Here is a 17,453-nt window from a genome sequence, read left to right as displayed (position 1 = left end):
TACCCCCCGCGTGGCCACGGCACCCCGACCCGCCTCGCCCACCGGGCCCCAAAGGAGCCACTGCTTTTCTAAAATCACACTGCCGCCCGACTCCTGCCCTGCGCTCCTCCCCACGGGACACAGGGCTGCCCGAGTCCCTGCCTGTCCCTGTGTCTCCTCGGGGGAGATCAGGCTCTGTTCCCCCGCCCGCTCTGTAGATCAGGGGGATCCCCTGGGCTTGTGGCTGAGAGGCCTGTGGGCTCAGCGCCTACTGGGGCCGCCGTGCGTGTCCACCACTGGCCCTTGGGCTCATGGGAAGAGACCAGTGTCCATGTGCTAGCCCCAAACTCAGAGGGGCCAGCTCCCTCTGCCAGGGGCACACTGCATATTGGAGCAAGGGCCAGGCAGGGAGGGCTCAGATCTGTTAGTCTGACCTGGACCCCGTGGTCTCATAAAGCGTCTGGGCCTAATGGAGGCCCAGGCCTGGCTTCGGGCGGGGCCTGCTGTTTGCCAGTTCAGCAGAGTCCCGGGGCAGTGGTCTGGGCAAGCCAGAGGCCCAAGGCTTCATGCTCAGGTCCAGCCGCTGGGCGGGGAGCTGGGCTGCAGGGCAGCCTGAGGGGGCTTTGCAGATAATCAGTCCACCCCCTCCAGTAGAAACTCACCCCCAGACCCAGGCTTCTCCCTTGGGAGGCCCCACCCCACCCCCCTATCCCACCGCGGTGTGAGTGCGCCCTGGCAGTCCCACATGGCCCCCTCCTTTGTGTCTCCTGCAGGTGGTGGCGGGAAGGCCAAAGTCTCCGGGAGACCCGGCAGCCGAAAAGCCAAGTCCCCGGCCCCAGGCCTGGCATCTGGGGACCGGCCACCTTCTGTCTCCTCGGTGCACTCGGAGGGTGACTGCAGCCGCCGGACACCACTCACCAATCGTGTGTGGGAGGACCGGCCCTCGTCTGCAGGTGGGCATCAGGGTGGCGGCCAGGCCGAGCCCCTGCGCCAGGCCCAGCCAGCTGCCCGAGCACCTACTGTGTGCAGAGCATATGGTAGGGCCTGTGCTGGGAAACTGCTCAGGGGGTCAGGAAGCTTCTGACAAGGACCCAGGTGGAGGGAAAGGGGGTGTGAGTAGGGCTGTCCTGGGAGCCTGGCCTCTAGGTTTCCCCGAAGAGTAGATGGAGGACTCAGGAAACAGGGCGGTGGGCAAGGCCCGATCCCGTGGGCTTGGCGGGCTGTTGGGCACCAGTTTTCTTTATGAGCAAAAGGGGACGCCGGAGGTTTAGTTGGGGAAGAGCAGGATCGCTGTAGGTTCAAGAGGTCTGTCGGCTACAGAACTGACGCGAGGGGCCGGGCGCCTCGGTCCAGCCAGGGAACAGGCGGAGGTGGGAGAGGCGGCAGTTCCGAGAAACCTGCCAGGAGTTGGAAAGGGCTGGGGCAGCTGCCGGGCTCAGGAGGCCCCGGCCCGGCGCCTGGCGTGGCGGGCGGGCCCGTGGGGCTGCCTGGCTTACCAGCACCCCGCGTCTTTCTGGCAGGTTCCACACCGTTCCCCTACAACCCCCTGATCATGCGGCTGCAGGCGGGTGTCATGGCCTCCCCGCCCCCGCCAGGCCTCCTCCCGGGCAGCGGGCCGCTCGCCGGCCCTCATCACGCCTGGGAGGAGGAGCCCAAGCCGCTGCTCTGCTCGCAGTACGAGACGCTCTCCGACAGCGAGTGACCGTCGCAGTGGGGTTGGGGGCGGCGCAAGTGCCAGCGAGCATCCGAGCAGCAGGTGAGGATCGGGCGGCTGCCAACTCCCCCGACTGAGGAAGGAGCCCCAAAGTCTGCCTGTGCGTCCGTCCATTCATCCGTCCGTCTGTCCAGAGCCGGCATCCTTGCCTGTCTAAAGCCTTAACTAGGACTCCCGCCCCGGGCTGGCCCTGTGCAGTGACCTTACTCAGGGGATGTTTACCTGGTGCTCGGGAGGGGAGGGGGCCGGGAGGCAGCGCGGCCAGCGTGCGGTGGCCACACGCAGACGCTGAGATGGCCAGGGACCCAAAGCAGGATGACCACACACCTCCTACGCCACTGCCTCCCCCCCCTTAACGCATTTGGAACCAAAGTCTAAACTGAGCTAGCAGCCCCTGCACCCTTCCTCCGCCCCCATCCTGCTTAGCGCTCCGGACAGATGGACACGGGCCCTGTCCAGCCCCCAGCGCTCTCATCCCCACCCCAGGGCTGCCCCAGCCGCCGAGACTGCTGGAGCCGATTCAGGAGGCCAGGTGGGCGGGCGAAAGGGCTGGGTGTGGCCTGGGGCCCGCGCCACCGAGGAACTGGACTGTTTTCTCACACATCGTTGCCGCGGCGGTGGGAAAGAAAGGCAGGTGTAAATGATGTATTGGTTTACAGGGTATATTTTTGATACCTGCAATGAATTAATTCAGATGTTTTACGCAAGGAAGGACTTACCCAGTATTATTGCTGCTGTGCTTTCAATCCGCTTACCGTTGGAGCGGCCGCGCAGGCCCGCAGTGGGTGAGCCCCTTGTCCCGGGCCGAGGGGCGGGGCCACCAGCTCGCAGCCCCCATGCCCGCCCGCCCTCCTTCCTTGGGCAGAACGCGTTGGATGGGTGTTCCGTGACCGCCATCTGCGTGGGGCGGTGGCGTCTGTCATTTACACGTTGTTCTCATTAAAAAGCGAATTATACTCGAGCGATGGTGCTGCTTCTGTCTCAGACTGGGCACTGGGGGGCGGGCATGGGAGTCGGGGGACAGTGGGAGGGAACCTCGGGATTGAGGTTGGGCCCTAACTCAGCAGCCTGGGCCCTCTGCAGAGGAGTGTTTAACCCGCGGTTAGAATGTCCCCTGAGGGCACCGAGGACTCGCCCGCGGGAGAGCCACACTCAGGCTGAGGGTGTCCCCGATGCCCTCGTCATGGACAAGCAGACGCTGCTGCTCCGCCTGCCAGACAGGAGGACGCGGGTCTGGGAGCAGCTGCCGGTGTCCTCGTGGTTCGCGCCCAGGACCCCTGCCCCTCCCGGGACGCCCGGCTGGGCCTCACGTTCAGCACTTCCCGCAGGATTTGGGTAGCAGCAGAGAACCAGGGTGCCCTGGAGGAGGGCGAAATCGCCATCCCCTGCCTGACCCCCGGGCTTCCCGGGGTGTGGACCCGGGAGGCCGGAGGGGGTGGGAGTGGGGGCGGGGCGCAGTTGCCGCCTTCCTGCAGTTGCCCCGTTTGCTTTGTGAGCCTGCTCCATGAGGCGACATGAGCAGAGGGCTTTGGCGCCACACGGGGCCTGGCTGACATTCTGTGACCTTGGGGACGCTCGGTGCCCTCGGTGCACCGGTGGGCGCAGCCTCGCTCCCGGGCTGCAGTACTGACGCTGACGGGCAGGTGGCAGTGCTTGGCCGGCAGAAGGCCCTGCCCTGGGCCAGGTTTCCCTCCACACAGGGCTCAAGTGCCCCCACCCAGAGCCCAGGGCGGGTCAGGTGACGCTGGCCACACCAGCCTCCAGGTGTTAGCCAGGCCGGGGCCACCCAGGACCCCATGGCACCTCCCACAGCTGTGGTCAGACCAGGACGTAGGTGATATGTGGGGGGGGCGTCACCTCTGCCAGGCCCCCTCCCCCATCCTCCCATCTCCCTGGCCTCAGAGTGGGCACCCCCGTTGAGGTCCAATGACCCAGACCTGACACGGGCTGTTTGAAGGGTGTAGGGAGAGCTCACGGCCTCTTGGTGCCCTCGGGGTCCACCCAGTCTATTAGGCCGAGACCAGCCAGTCCCCAACCCCCGAGGAGGTCATCCCATCCCATCCTGTTTGATTTTCTCACTGCTCTGCCTTTCAAATGGAGGCCTCACCCGGCCAGGCGTGGCTCAGCGGTTGAGCTTCAACCTAGGATCCAGGCGATCAGGGTTCGATTCCCGGTCAGGGCACATGCCCGGGTTGCAGGCTCGATCCCCAGTCGGGGGCATGCAGGAGGCAGCCGATCAATGACTCTCTCATCATTGATGTTTCTCTCTCCCTTTCCTTTTCTCTCTCTGAAATCAATAAAGACATTTTTTTTTTAAATAAAAATAAAAAAATAAAATGGGAGGCCTCAGTTGTGCACCAGATCCCCGTGTCCCTGGAAAACTCCTACACATGCTTCAAAACCCAGCTGGGGCACTGCCTCCTCTAGGAGCTCATCTCACAATCTTTCTCCTTCTGACCCTGAGCCCCGGTGGCTGCTGCCCTGAACCAATCGTGTGAGGATCAAACAAAATTAGAAGGTGACCTGTAAAGTGAAGGACAGTTGGCAAATGTCCCCGTCTTAGGACACTGGAAAGTTGGTTAAGATGCAGATTACAAGGCCCCACCTAGGTCCAGGGTGGGCTTGGAAATCTGTTTTCATACACAGCCCAGGAGGTTGATTGCAGCCCAGGTGTCTCCAATGCAGGTAGTTTGCAGCCTCTCTATGGGGGTGGGGGTTTTGCACCCTCACCTAGAACCTGTCCCCTTCGCCTTCTGTCTGGCTGGGAGATTTCCATAGAAGGAGGCCCAGGCCACCAGCCCCAAGAGCTGCCTCCCACCGAGAGGGCAAGAATGGCTGGTCCTCAAGGCCCCCCGGGGACGGCTCAGGACAGGCGTTCCTGGGGCCCGATAACTGAACCTGAGCAGAGGGAACCTGTGTGGGCAAAGGCTGGGAGGTGAGACCCAGCCAGGGACATTCGGGAGCCCAGGGGTGGCTGGACCTAAGTCAGTGTGGGGCCCAGGAGTTTGAGAAGGAGCCAGCTGATACCCAGTAAGGCCACTTCCTTTTTTTTCCGCAATTGGGGTGGCCCCCGTCAGCCTGCAAGGGCCCTGGATGGATTGTGATGGAGAAACAGGCCTGGGAGACAGTTTTCCCATCTGTAAAATGGGTCCAAGGATATGTGAGGAGCACTGGGAAGCCCTGTGTAGACAGGGCCCACTCATCTGTGGGGGAGGAGGGGAGGCAGAGAACAGAGACAAGGGCCAGGTGGGGAGGAAAAGCAGGTGGTGGGCAACCGGGTCTTATTTGCGTAATTTGGGAGTAAACCTCTGGCAGCTGGTGGGAGGGCCCCTGGCTCTTCTGTCCTTGAGAAAGCTAAGGAGGGCCCTCAAAGGAAGCCGCCAGGGTGTAGCTCTGGGCCAGGTGACCAGCTGTCCTTCTGCAGCGCTGGCGATTGGCCAGGTCCCATGTCCTCGTTAGAATTTCTCACCCGCTACCTCCCAGGGTCACCGTGGAGAGTAACCGGGTGAAACGCTGACCGCCGGGCCAGGCTGTCCGCAGACAGTACCTGTCTCGTCTGCTCTTGTCAATCCTGGAGGTGGGACTGGTCGAGGCCAGGGGGTGGGGGCACCTGTTTTGGGTGGGGGTGGGGAGACTGCTGAGTTTGACTTGAGGCTGGTGAGGGTGAACCCAGAGATAGGGAGGGGTGACAGTCGAGGCTGAACGAGGGGGTGGAGCTGGGTGTTTGGGGCCAGAGGCCCTGGGAGAGAGGGGGCACCTGGCCCTGCCCCTGGGAAGGGCCCGGGAAGGGTCTGGCCGGTTCCGCTGCACCTGAGGCTTCACGAGCATGAGTCCTGTCATCCCAGCCCGGGAGGCCAGGCCGAGGGCCCATTCTGCAGAGGCTAAGTAAAGCCACCTGGCTTTTTTGTAGTCACCAGGCCCCTCCCCAGCGGGGGGCTTAGCTCCTTAACCTCTCTGTGCCTCGCTTACGCCTCCGTGTGATGGAGACAGCAGGGAGGGCTCAAAGGAGACCACAGGATGCCCAACCATGTCTGGGCCACTGCCAGGCGAAGGTTCAGGTGGCAGGCGGCCACGCAGACCCTGCCATGGCCCTGCTGTGACCCACCTCCTCGCCGGAAGGATCTGTCCCCTGCAAAAAACCTCTATGTCCAAAGACGCCCCCCCCCCACTTGCCTGACTCATGGAGGACACTGTCCCACAGGGGCCGTCTCCCCGGCTGCACTCACAATCCAGAGGCCCCTCCAAGCAGATTCCCAGGGCTCTCCTGGGATCCCCCCCGACCTGAGTCCGGGTGGGGCCTGGGCCTCTGCATTTGTTAACTCATGAGCGGAGGAGACGGACCAGGGCCTGCGAAGACCAATCTTACCCTCGCCCACCCCCAAGGGATGCGAGGGTCTCACAGAAGAGGGAGCCTCTTTGCATTTGCACATTTTATTAAGAGAATCGATTCTTAAGTTATCTCTGATCATTGGAAAGCATCTCTGGAGGGAACACGCACAGTCCGCGCAGATACTTAAAAAAGTGTCCCTTTTCCTCTCGGGACTGGAGCGCCAAGTGCCCCAGCTCGCCAGCAGGAGGCGCTAGAGCCCCGGCCACTGCCCGTGGTGGGGGCGGGGGAGGCGGGGCCGCCCCGCGCACCGGGTCCATTCAGGCCTGGGGGCCTCCCGCGGACACCGCGGGGCTCCTGGGCATCTCCAGGGCAGCGCCGAGCCCTGCGCCCCAGCCCTGGCGTCCCGGTCTGTGTCTCCTCTCCTGACGTCCCACATTTGAGGGGGACCCCGCGGCATGGTCACTGCAGCCCCCCGCGCTCTCGCTTTAAGCCAGCAGCTGGGCCCGGGCCTCAGGCAGGTGGCGGCGGCCTCCCCGCGGGCACCCGGCGCGCGGGCTCCGAGGCCGGCGACTCCCGGTTCTCGGGGCGTCGCGTGGAGAGGCCGGCGGGGGCGCCCTGCGGGCGAGGCTCCCCGCACGCAGCTCGGGGCCTCCACCTGGAGGGCTGTGCCCCAAATCTTCCCGACCAGGGCGCGGGGCACCAGAGCGGCTCAGGCCCGCACAAGGTCTTTTCCAGGCTGCCCCCCGCCCTTCCCTCCCCCCCAAACATACAGCCACCACCAGCCCCGGCACCAGCGTCCGGTCCGTGCCCAACCGCCCGGCTCGACGTCCACCGGGGGTCGCCCAGCCGCGGCTTCGGCCCCTGCGGGCCAAGCTGCGCGCCCATCTGAGAGCCCCGCTTCGCAAACACCCCTTTCTGGGGGCAGCGGGTGTCCGGGCGGCACCCCTCTTCCGTCCAGGCCACCAGCCCTGGGCAGACGGGGTGGCCGGGGGTCCGCGGAGCTGCAGCGGGGGCTCCTCCCGGCCCGCCCCGGGGTGGCCGGCACCCCCCGCAGGCCCCCTGCCCGCGCCCCGCCGCGCGCTCCGGAGGCTGATGGGGGCGATGCGTCTGCGCCGAGTCCGCCGCGTCCGACGGCGGGGGCCGGGCGGGGCCTCCCGCCGCGCTCCCCGCGCGGGCTCCCGGCGGCGTCAGGGCGCGGGGGGCGCGGGGCGCGGGCCGGGCTGCAGCTGGACGCTGGCGGTGAAGCGGCGGCGCGCGCGGCCCAGGCTGCAGTGCAGGGTGGTGCGGAAGGAGCTGCGCGCGCGCTTGGGGAAGATGATGGTGGTGCAGCCGAAGCGCAGCGCGCGCGGCCGCGGCTCCAGGGTCAGCTGGCTGCGGTAGTTGCGCCACGTGCAGTTGGGCGCGGCCACGATGGTCTCGCTGTAGGCGGTGACCGTGGGCACGTGCGCGTAGTAGACGTTGTCCCGGAAATGCTTCTCGGAGGCGTAGGTGACCTCGGAGTTGCACCTGGGGCGGGGGGCGCGTGAGTGCGCGCGGGGGGGGGGGGGGGGCCCGCGCACGGTCCCGCTCCGCCCGAAGGTCAGGGCCCAAAGGTCAACGACGGGCGCAGGGACCTGACCGCTGAAGGCAGCGCGTGGCCCCCGCTGGACCCCGGACCGCGAAGCACACGTGCCCCAAATGGACACTCGGGGCGGTCGGCGAAACTGGGCGCCCAGGGCGCGTGGCGCATTCACAGGGCGTCCCAGTGGGAAAGGGGGCGCGTGGGGTTCCTTACACCGAGCAACCAGAGGGGTACAGGGGGCCCTGCGGAGCCGCGGCCTGGCCTCCCGCTCAGCCCCCCAGGGTCAGGGCGCCCCGGCCCCGCCCGCCCGCCCGCAGCCCCTCTCACCGGATCTCGTGTGTGGGTTCGGGGTTCACCTCGATGCCCTCGCCAAAGAACACGGGCCGCAGCCGGGGCCGCATCTCCAGCGCCGGGGGGTTCTCCGGGAGGGGCGGGGGCTGCGGGGAGAGAGACACCCGGTTACAGCCCTGTGGAGCTCTGAGCCCCGCTCCCCCAGGCGCAGGCGGGACACCCGCACCCCTCCAGCCCCAGCCCCTGCCTGTGGGCCCCACGGCAATTGCACAGCCCCAGGCCTCCCGCCTGCAGCCCAGCCCCACGCGAGCCAGCGCTGCCCGCAGTTTCAATGCCCTCCAGCCCCTCTCCCCACTGTCCAGGAAAATCCCCCATGACCATCCTGCCTGTCACCAAACCCAAGGGCCAGCCCAGAAAAACCGGGCGATTCGAAGCAGAAATCTGACTGGGACAGGATCTCTCCCCCGAGGCCTAAGGCTCCCGGCAGCCTCCTCGGGGCTCTGCGGTGACACCGTCCGGCACTGTCCACCCCGTTCCTACAGTCAGGACAGATCTGACCCGGCTACAAGCGAGTGGTGAGCCGGGGCCTCTGCTCTTCCTCCTGTTTCACGTCCAGCACAGCCACTGTGGGCTCATTAATAACGACCCGCTCGTCACCAGCTCTCCGCCTTCCACACAAGCGGCGGGCACCCCCAGTCCCGGTCCCTCTGGGGGGTGCAGGGACGAGACGAGTTCTGCCCGGGACCTGTGTCACCTCCAGGCCAGTGTGAGGTCCCCTAGAGCCCCCCTTCCTTCTGGTGCATCATGCAAAGTGGCAGCTGTGTCACCAGCCTTAGATGCCACTCCCCAGGCCTTCCCATCACGGGCAGCCCCTGCTCTGGGCCACAGCCTCCCGGGCTCTTCAGGGGACAACAGGGCACCCGCCTCACAGGCCGTGCCGAGGACTGAACGAGCATGTGGTGCCTGGACGGCCTGGCGCGGAGTCAGGGCCGGGAAAAGCTGCTTGTATCACGAGTTGTCCTTTCTGTGAAGGTCTAGGGGTACAACCCACACCCCGAACCTTGAAACCTCGCCGCTCTCATCTTCCCGAAGTGAACACCCATGATTTCAGGAGACCAAATTCAGAAAACAAAACAAAACGAAGCGCCCAGCTTCAGATGCTTCCGGAACCTTCCGTGGCTCCCTGGTGCCATCCACGCGACCCTGGCTGCAGAACTCCATGACGCGATGTTTATAGAAACACTCTCCAAAAAGATGTTTCCCAAACATAAGCAGGTGTTTGCTGAGCACCTACTGTGTGCTGGTCCCTGTGGGCGGGATGCACCAGGCTACTTGTGCTGGTTTAACCGCCCGCTGCCCGCCAACAAAGGACAATCCCAAGTTCCCGAGCAGGAGGTTCTTGGAGAGGTGAAGCCTTGGTGCCACCTCCTGGGTCCACCCGGGCTAAAGAAACGGCCCAACCTCGGCCGCAGCCCGAGCAGGCCTTTGGGCCAACGTGACAGCAGCCGCATTGGGGCAGATCTGGCCCCCGGGCAGCGGCCAGCGCAGGACACAAGGCTCACTTCATGGGCTGCCCGGGGAGCCGGAGCCTGGGCACCATTTCCAAAGGGCCCCAGTGGAAAAACAGCCCCAGGCCGCCCGAGCTGGAAGCACCACTCGAGATACAGGAGGCGTGAGGCCCAGACGCAGGCTGGCATCCAGCGGGCCTGGTGGCGAGACAGCTCCGGAAGTCGCCAAGGCCCAGAACGCCCCCGCGGGCCCCAGGCTGGGGAAGCCACGGCAGCCGCGGCGTCCGGAGCCCAGAGCAGTCTTTCTGGCCACGGAGCCACTGTAACAGTGAGATGGCAGTGTGGTCCGTGGCATCCAGCCGGCGGGAGAGTGGGCACAGAAAGCTCCGGTCACAGCCAAGAAGGCACGCCGTGGGCCTGGGAGGGCCGCCTTCCAACCACACTGGAACTAGATGCTCCTCAGAGACCAGGGCACATTGGGACGGGAGCCGCCGGGGTGGGGGAGGCTGGGGGAGGCTTAGGGAGGGGGCACGCACAGGGGAGGGGCACACTGAGTGGGCTCGGGCACCCAGGGGACCTGCTGCGGCTGCTTGACTGCTCAGAGGCCCCCTGGAGGGAAGCAAGCCCTCAGAAGGCATATCGGGGTGACACTAACCAACTGAGCTACCGGCCGGGGCCAGGCCTGGTTCCTGCTGCCCACTAATGAGACCCCACAGAGGGCCCCTTGGCCTCCTGCTCACTGGGCCTCAGTTTGCTCATCTGTAAAATGAGGCTGTGCCATCTGTGAGGCCTACACAGGGGCCTGGGAGCCCATCAGGGACACCTGAGGTGCAGACCAGCCAGAGTCCGAGGGGCTCAGGGCCCCTCGCAGCCCTGGAACTCAGGGGCAGGCGAAGACAAGCTGAAGGCGGGCTCCCCAGTCTCCCGGCACCACCCTCCCTGCCCTGGGGTGGTCCAGAGCCTCCAGCTCCTTCCAGTGGGCAGGAGAGCAGGGTGTAGCCTGCGGCAGGGGGAGGGGGTGGAATCTGCAGGGCAGGCGGCCACCAGGCCCCACCTGCCTCGCCCCATGATTCATGCGCCTTCCCGGGGATAAGTACTCGGAGGCTGGAAGTTAAAATACACACAGGTGCTCTGGCTGCCCCCTTCCTGGCTGCTGTGCCGGCCCGGCCCACAGGGCACAGGGAGATAACCGCTCTCGGGGAGAGACCCGTGCCCCGTGGAGACGGCCCGGCCCGGCCCAGCCAGGGGTCCCGGCCTGGCAAGCAGGGACAGCCCAGCAGTGTCTGTGCCCAACCTGGGTGACACAGAGCCCACCACTGCCACAGCACGAGACACGGCCACAGCCACGCGTGGCCCAGGGAACTGCTGCTCCCTCCCTGTCTCCAGAGCACCTGGAAGGGTGCAGGCCTGTCTGCCTTCTTTTCACACGACAGCGACAGGCAGAGCTGCAGTTCTCGGGTGAGCCTGCCACAGATGCGGGGCTGTCAGGGCCTTCGCTGAATTCCCACCAGCTCGTCCAGGACTAAGCAGATGGGGCTGAGGGGAGGCGTCAGGGTTCTGCCCCCCCCCCCCCCCCCCGCACAGCTCCCTTTTCTGCACAAGGGCCCCTCCTGCCTCGGCCTCGGGCACCTGGCTCTCCCCCACCTGGGTGCTCAGACCCTTCCCTGGCCAGGGACACACCCCGAAGCCTGTAAGAGGGACGTGGGCCTGCCCCCTTCTCCTCAGCCTGTCCGTCCGTCCATCCTTCCTTCCTTCCCAATCCTGGGCACTACTCCCTAAACCCTAACTCGCTTCCCTCTCCTCCCTCGTCTTTGGTTTCACCCTCACAGACCAGAAACAGAGACATGAGAAAATCCAGGGTGGGGGAGGGGAGGGCGACCTAAGAGGTAGGTGGCTGTGACCAGGCGTCATCTCCAAGGGCTGGCACCCTGGGAAATTTTCAAAGGCACTCCCCTCGCCCCACCGGTGCTACCTAGATGCACCCACAGGGTTTCCCTCAGAACTGGGGTCCAGGGAACCAGCACCTCATCCTTGGGGACATTCTCAAGTGCACCCTCAGAAATCCACTCAACCTGAAAACAGACCCGGCAGGTTGGGCAGGGAGGACAGCAGCCCCTCCGGCCACCACTCCACAGCCCCGAGATCCCTCTGCATGTCGCCCACTCCGGTGGTGGCCGGTCCCTCCCACAGGCCCCCCAAGAACTCAGCTGGAGACTCCAAATGCCGGCTGTGGTCTCCCTGGGGCAGTGAGATGGGGCAGGGCTAGTTCCCTCAACTGCCCTGTTAACTGGGGAGCCGGGATGCACAGGACAGACCCCCCTCCCCACGATGCCCTCAGCCCCCCACAGCGAGGCCAAGCAGGGCAGGGAGGAGGGAGGCGCTGCGGTCCCGGAGCCCGAGGGGCACAGACAGCCTGCGCCTTGTTCGGGCTGCAGGCCCGGCCGCGCCCGGCTTAAATATTCGCGGGAGGAATGCAGCTGACGGGCAAACCCCTCTTGGCCCGGCTGGCAGCCCTGGCCCTCGGGTGTCCTGCCGGAGAGCCAGGCCCCACCCGCGGGAGACAAGCTCTCACGGGCATCTCTCAGTCAAATCTCCGACTCGGGTTTCTAATTTGGGGAGTGTGGGAGCTCATAATACCTTTTAAAAAATAAAAATAAAACAGTCTCAAGTACACTTTTAAAAGACCAAATGGAATTTTACTCTCTGGCCTCCGTTTGGCCTACGAGTTCCTGCTGCAGCCTCTGGTGGCCTCCTTGCTGCCCCTCGAACACGCCCCTCTGGTTCCTGCCCCAGGACCTTTGCACTTGCCATTCTCTTAGACTCCCACACACTTCAGCCATGTAACCATTAAGTCTACCCCGTTTTTTTTCTGGCTTCTATTAAACGTCACTTCCCTGACACCCCTCCCCCCCATGTGAAGGAGCTCCCCTGACCCCAGCTTTCTGTCTTAAGGGCACGTTTCAATCACCTGGCACTATGTCCCACGCAAATGTGTGCCATGAGGGCAGGGACCTTAAACATCCTGTTCCCTGCTGCGTCGCCCATGGTCCAAAACAGTGCCTGGCGCACAGTGGGTGCCGCATAGTGGGTGCTCGGTAAGTGCTGCTGGGATGAACGTCCGATTTCCTGGTCTCCACGGGTTTGGGAATCACCGGGAACATTACTATCCAAAGAGTGAGCAAGAAAAGAAGCCCACGGTCGCGGCGGTTGGGCCAGTTCATTCCCACCCTGCCCGGGGCCAGTGCTTTGTATGTCTTGAGTGGGGCGAGATCCCGAAGCAGCCACGGCCCTGTCTGCCTCGAGTGGGTACCATTCAGGAGGTGAGCCCAGCCCATGGAAACAAAGTGGGGGGATGGGACCCCTCTGCTGAAGTAAAGCATGAGCGATTTAACGTGCACAGGAACATTTCTTTAACATGCACGTCCAGCATAATAAATCGGGTGACAAGCTGGTGAGGACCCAGCCACCAGCTAGGGGTTGGGGACAGACAGCCTGCAGTTCACCCCCTGGGCGGCGGTGCTGGGCCCTGATGTCAGGACAAAAGCAGCCACTGTGCAGAGCAGGCCGAGACCCCGACCATGTCGTCTGACCCAGGGGGCTAGGGCAGGGCCGGGGGAAGCCCGGCCTGGGCCACCGGCCTCTGTTGGGGCATCTGAGACCACAGCTCTCAGACACAGGACAGGATCTGCCCCTCCTGAGGCGCCTGTATCTGCGCCTGGGACGGGGTCTCTGTGGGTCCCCACAGCAGGGAGCCGCATTCCCGGGTCTGTCCCAGCGCGGCCACCTGCCGGCTGGGAGCCCTTAGGCCAGTGGCCTCTGTGCCTCAGCTACCCCTCCGGGAAACGGGAGGGATAAAAGCGACTCCTCGGCTGGAACTGGGTGGGAATGAGCTGCTGCGCCCAAGGGGCTGAGGACGCTCCCGGCTGGAGGAAAGGCCGCCGAGCGGTGTCGCTACAGCGCAGAAACCGGCCCGGTGCGCCTCGGAGCCACACTAAGAGATCGGGACGGCGGGTCCCGTCCCTGGCGTCTAGGCAGCGAGGAAGGGAAAGAAAATAAAACATGTTCAGCTACGCCAGCCAAGACAAGCAAGGCGGGCACGCCGGCTGGCCCGGCGGCCCAGGGAAAAGCAGCCAGAGAACGCGCTTTCCGGAGGATTCTGGGTCACGGAAACAATAAGGGGAACACTGGTCCCCTGTCCCCTTTCTCTGAGCCCCGCCGTGCGAGACGCCACCGGGATTTGTTCCAAGGTGCCCTCCGCGCAACGGTGCCAAGTCTGAGACTCACGGGCCGCAGTGGCATCGGGCTCGCCGGCAGCAGCCTCCCTCGCCCCTCGGCCCTGGATTCCTCAGCACCCCGCGCGCCCGGCCCGCAGAGAGACCAACATTCAGGCTCCCTGCGCGGTCTGGGTCTCAGACGGCGGGGCCCAACCTTCGCCGCACGCTGAAAATGGTTTTTTTAATCCTTGCCGAGGATATTTTTTCCCAGTGCTTTTCAGAGAGCGGGAGGGAGAGAGGGAGAGAGAGAAACATCGATGCGAGAGACACACCGATGGGCCGCCTCCCGCATGCACCTCGACCGGGCTGGGGATCAACCCTGCAGCCGAGGCTCATACCTTTGACCGGAATCGAACCCGGGACCCTTCAAGTCCACAGGCCGATGCTCTAACCACTGAGCAAGACCGGCTCAGGCTACTGGGAAGGTTTTAAAAATCCTGACACCCAGGGTGCAACCTGTCCCCCTTAAAGGAGACCGTCCGGCGGCGGGAGGCGGGCAGGGCATTTCGTAGGGATCTCTGAGGTGCTCTGGTGCCAGGTCAAGTTTGGGACCCACTGGACTCAGGAGAAACGGCCGCACAAATGACAATCATGTCATTATCTGGAGGGAAGGGGGCCGTCCCCTTGGATTTCGGCTGGGGAAAGCATTCACTGCCCCGAGGTCCCAGGCCACGTGCCCAGGCCCCGGGGAAAGTGCCTGGGGCTGGAGTCCTGCGCACAGACACACACACAGACACACACACAGACACACAGACACACAGACACACACACAGACGCACACACAGACACAGACACAGACACACAGACACAGACACACAGACACAGACACAGACACACAGACACAGACACACACAGACACACAGACACACAGACACAGACACAGACACACAGACACACAGACAGACACACACACACACAGACACACAGACACACACACAGACGCACACACAGACACAGACACAGACACACAGACACAGACACACAGACACAGACACACACACACAGACACACACACACAGACACACACACAGACACAGAAAGACACAGACACAGACACACACACAGACACGGACACACAGACACAGACACACAGACACAGACAGACACATGGACACACAGACACGGACAGACAGACACGGACACACAGACACAGACACGGACACAGACACAGACACACAGACAGACACACAGACAGACACACACCCCTGGAGAAAAGCAGCTCCGCGGCAGGGCCGGGCCGGCAGGAGGGGACAGTGCCCCGGGCTGGTGGCCTCCGGGTCCCTACCTGTCCTTTCCTCGGGGCGGGAGGGACTGGATCCCACGCCCGGGCGGACCTGCTCGTCCGCGGGGAGCACCCGGTGCCCGCCCGAAGGCCCCACTAAGTCGGGCGAGAGACAGACTCCCGAGCCCCCCCCCCGGCCCGGCCCCGGCTCCTCGCTGCCCGGCGCTTGAGCAATAAAAGTGAACCGCCCGCGGGGCCAGCACAGCGGCTCCGGGTCAGCGGCAGCGCCGTCGGGGGGGCCGTGGGGCAGAGCCTCGCCGCTGACCCCCACTGCCCACGGCGGGGCCCTGGCGCACGGCCCGGAGCCGGGGGGGCTGCAGGCCCCCCACGCGCCCTGGCCCCCACCTGGGGGCGCGCCCGGCCCGGCCCCCTCCCGCCCGCACGCGCGGGGTGCGGACCAGGTGCCCGCCGGAGCCCGAGCGCACGGCCCCCGCCCCGCCGGGCCCGCGCCAGGGCGCTTACCGCTCGGGCCTCGCCGCCGGGTCCCGGGGGCTCCGAGGCGGCGCCGGCGCCCCCCGCGCGCGCGTCCAGGGCGCCGGGCTCCAGGGAGTAGAAGGGCGGGCTGGGGCTGGGGCTGGGGGGCAGCCCGGAGTCGGGGCTGTCCAGCAGGCCCTCCCGGCTCTGCTCCCGCGGGCCGTCCTCCATGCCCTGCAGATGCAGGTGGCCCACCATGTCTGGGGGCGCGGGGCGCGGGCCCCCGCTCCTCCGGGGGCTCCTCCGCCGCGCTCCGGCCCGCGCCCCGCGCCCCGCGCTCCGCGGAGGCTGCGCGCTGCCCCCGGGCCTGCCGAGCCCGCGCCGCCGGCCGCTCCGCACCTTCCCGCCCGCGCCGCCTTTTCTAGGCGCCGCCCCGCGCGCCCCGCCCCGCGCCCGGCTCCCCGCGCGCCCCGCCCCGCGCGCCCGGCTCCCCGCGCGCCCCGCCCCGCGCCCGGCTCCCCGCGCGCCCCGCCCGCCGCGAGAAGGCCCGAGGCGGCTCCCAGGGGTGGCGCGAGGGGCCCAGCCCCCCGCGGCAGGAGGGGCCCTCGGCGGGTCTGGCGGGGCCGCCCCGGTTTTCTGCGTCGCTCTCAAGCCGCTTTGGGCAGCAGGCGCTTTGGGGACGCGCGGCCCCCGCGCTCCCCCGTCCGGCCGGTGCCCGGCCCTTTGTTGACGGCCGCGGGCGCCGGCCCTGGGCGCTGTGTCTGGGTCTTGGGGTGGAAAGGGGCCTGGGGAGGGGAGGGGGCACCGGGAGCATTTCCTGGCCCCCTCCAGCATCCTCCTGTTCTCCCCGTTTCTCCCAAGCAGGCTCTTGCTCACTGAGGAGGGTCCCCCTGTCTCCCTCGCCCCCCCCTTCCTCCCAGGGAGAAGGGCACGGGCTCCCTGGGTGCTCAGATGGCCGGCAGGGAGGCCCCGCACCCAGCTCCCACCCGCCCGCCGGCACCCCCACAGCACCCAGGCGTCCAGCCCGCCACCGGGACGCGGAAAGTCCAGCTTCCTGCAGGGTGCTGGAGGGCAGGAGTCAGGGAGAGGGGACCGGCTCGGGACAGGACCCGAGGGCGAGGGCAGGGCTGAGTGTGGACAGAGCACCAGCCCAGGCTCCTCCAGGCCCCCCCGGGCCCCAGCCTGCCAGGCTCCGGGGAGCCCAGTCCCATCAGGGGGTCACCCCACCAGGAGGCAAATGCTGTGAGTTCAGTGGAGGAAATGAAACTCCGTTAATAATCGGAGGGACAGGTTACGCCCCGTGTCCAGGGAAGGTGGCTCTGAGAAGGGGACGTTGCCCGGTGAGACCCCGACAGCCAGGCAGGGAGCGGGAGGCAGACTTAGCCGTCCAGGAGCCAGGTTTTCCCCGGAGTTTCCTGAGACGCCGCAGGAAGGCCCTGGGCCGGCGTCGCAGCGGCTTAGAGCGTCGTCCGGACCCACCAAGGGCGAGGGTTCAATGCCCGTCAGCCGAGGCCCCTGCGGGCACAACCGAGGGATGCATAAATGAAATGACAGATCGCCGTCTCTCTTTCTCTCTCTCAAAAATCAATTAAAAAAAAAAGTGCTGTGGGGACAGAGGAACCTCTGATCGGGTGAATTTACAACCCGTTTCCGTACCCACCAGGAACAGCGAGAGCCGTCTGCTGCCCAGAGTTAACCTGAGGTTTGAGTGTCTGGAAGGTTCCAGAGGACAAACCAGAGGGGCCTCCCTCAGCCCTCGGGCCACTCGCCCTGGGGACAAGGGGGGGACCAGCTATCATCTCAGGGGACCAAGCAGGGAGAGGGGCCGGACCTTCCGCAACAGGAGGCGTGAGGACCCACCTGGTCCCCAGCGCCCGGCCCTGCCCCCCAGGGGAGCGAGTGGCTCCTGTCGGGCCCCTGCCCCCCCCCCCCACGCAGCCGGGGCGGAGGAGAGCAGGGTGAGGCTGTGGGGTGGGGCACACAACTTGATTGAAGATGTTGATGTTTCCTTGCACCTCAATTTTATTTTATTTTTTTGCATTAATTTTGACTTTTAACATATTGCAGTAAAATAGGATCGGTCGTGATTTTTCTTGTTTG

General features: G+C 65.5%; 2 protein-coding genes across 2 annotated transcripts in view; one reads left to right on the top strand and one right to left on the bottom strand.

The window, feature by feature from the left end:
- Positions 1-2,654, top strand: part of NCOR2 (nuclear receptor corepressor 2) — a 114,569-nt gene extending 111,915 nt beyond the window's left edge. Inside the window, exons 47-48 of the mRNA XM_087828348.1 lie at positions 753-932; positions 1,500-2,654. Of these exons, the coding sequence (XP_087684474.1) occupies positions 753-932; positions 1,500-1,681 (362 nt within the window). The 3' untranslated portion in view covers positions 1,682-2,654. The remainder of the gene's footprint in view (positions 1-752; positions 933-1,499) is intronic.
- Positions 2,655-7,210: 4,556 nt separating this feature from the next.
- RFLNA (refilin A) lies at positions 7,211-15,641 on the bottom strand. The gene is made up of 3 exons (XM_087828805.1): positions 15,402-15,641; positions 7,912-8,021; positions 7,211-7,529 (listed from the first exon to the last, which is right to left on the bottom strand). The coding sequence occupies exons 1-3, from the start codon at positions 15,609-15,611 to the stop codon at positions 7,211-7,213; spliced, it is 639 nt and encodes a 212-aa protein (XP_087684931.1). The 5' UTR covers positions 15,612-15,641.
- Positions 15,642-17,453: the final 1,812 nt, after the last annotated feature.

This window comes from Miniopterus natalensis, chromosome 20, assembly GCF_054644295.1.
Source record: "Miniopterus natalensis isolate mMinNat1 chromosome 20, mMinNat1.hap1, whole genome shotgun sequence".
Classification (NCBI taxonomy): Eukaryota; Metazoa; Chordata; class Mammalia; order Chiroptera; family Miniopteridae; genus Miniopterus; species Miniopterus natalensis.
Note: the sequence above shows the minus strand (reverse complement) of the source record. Positions and strands in the feature narration are given on the sequence as shown.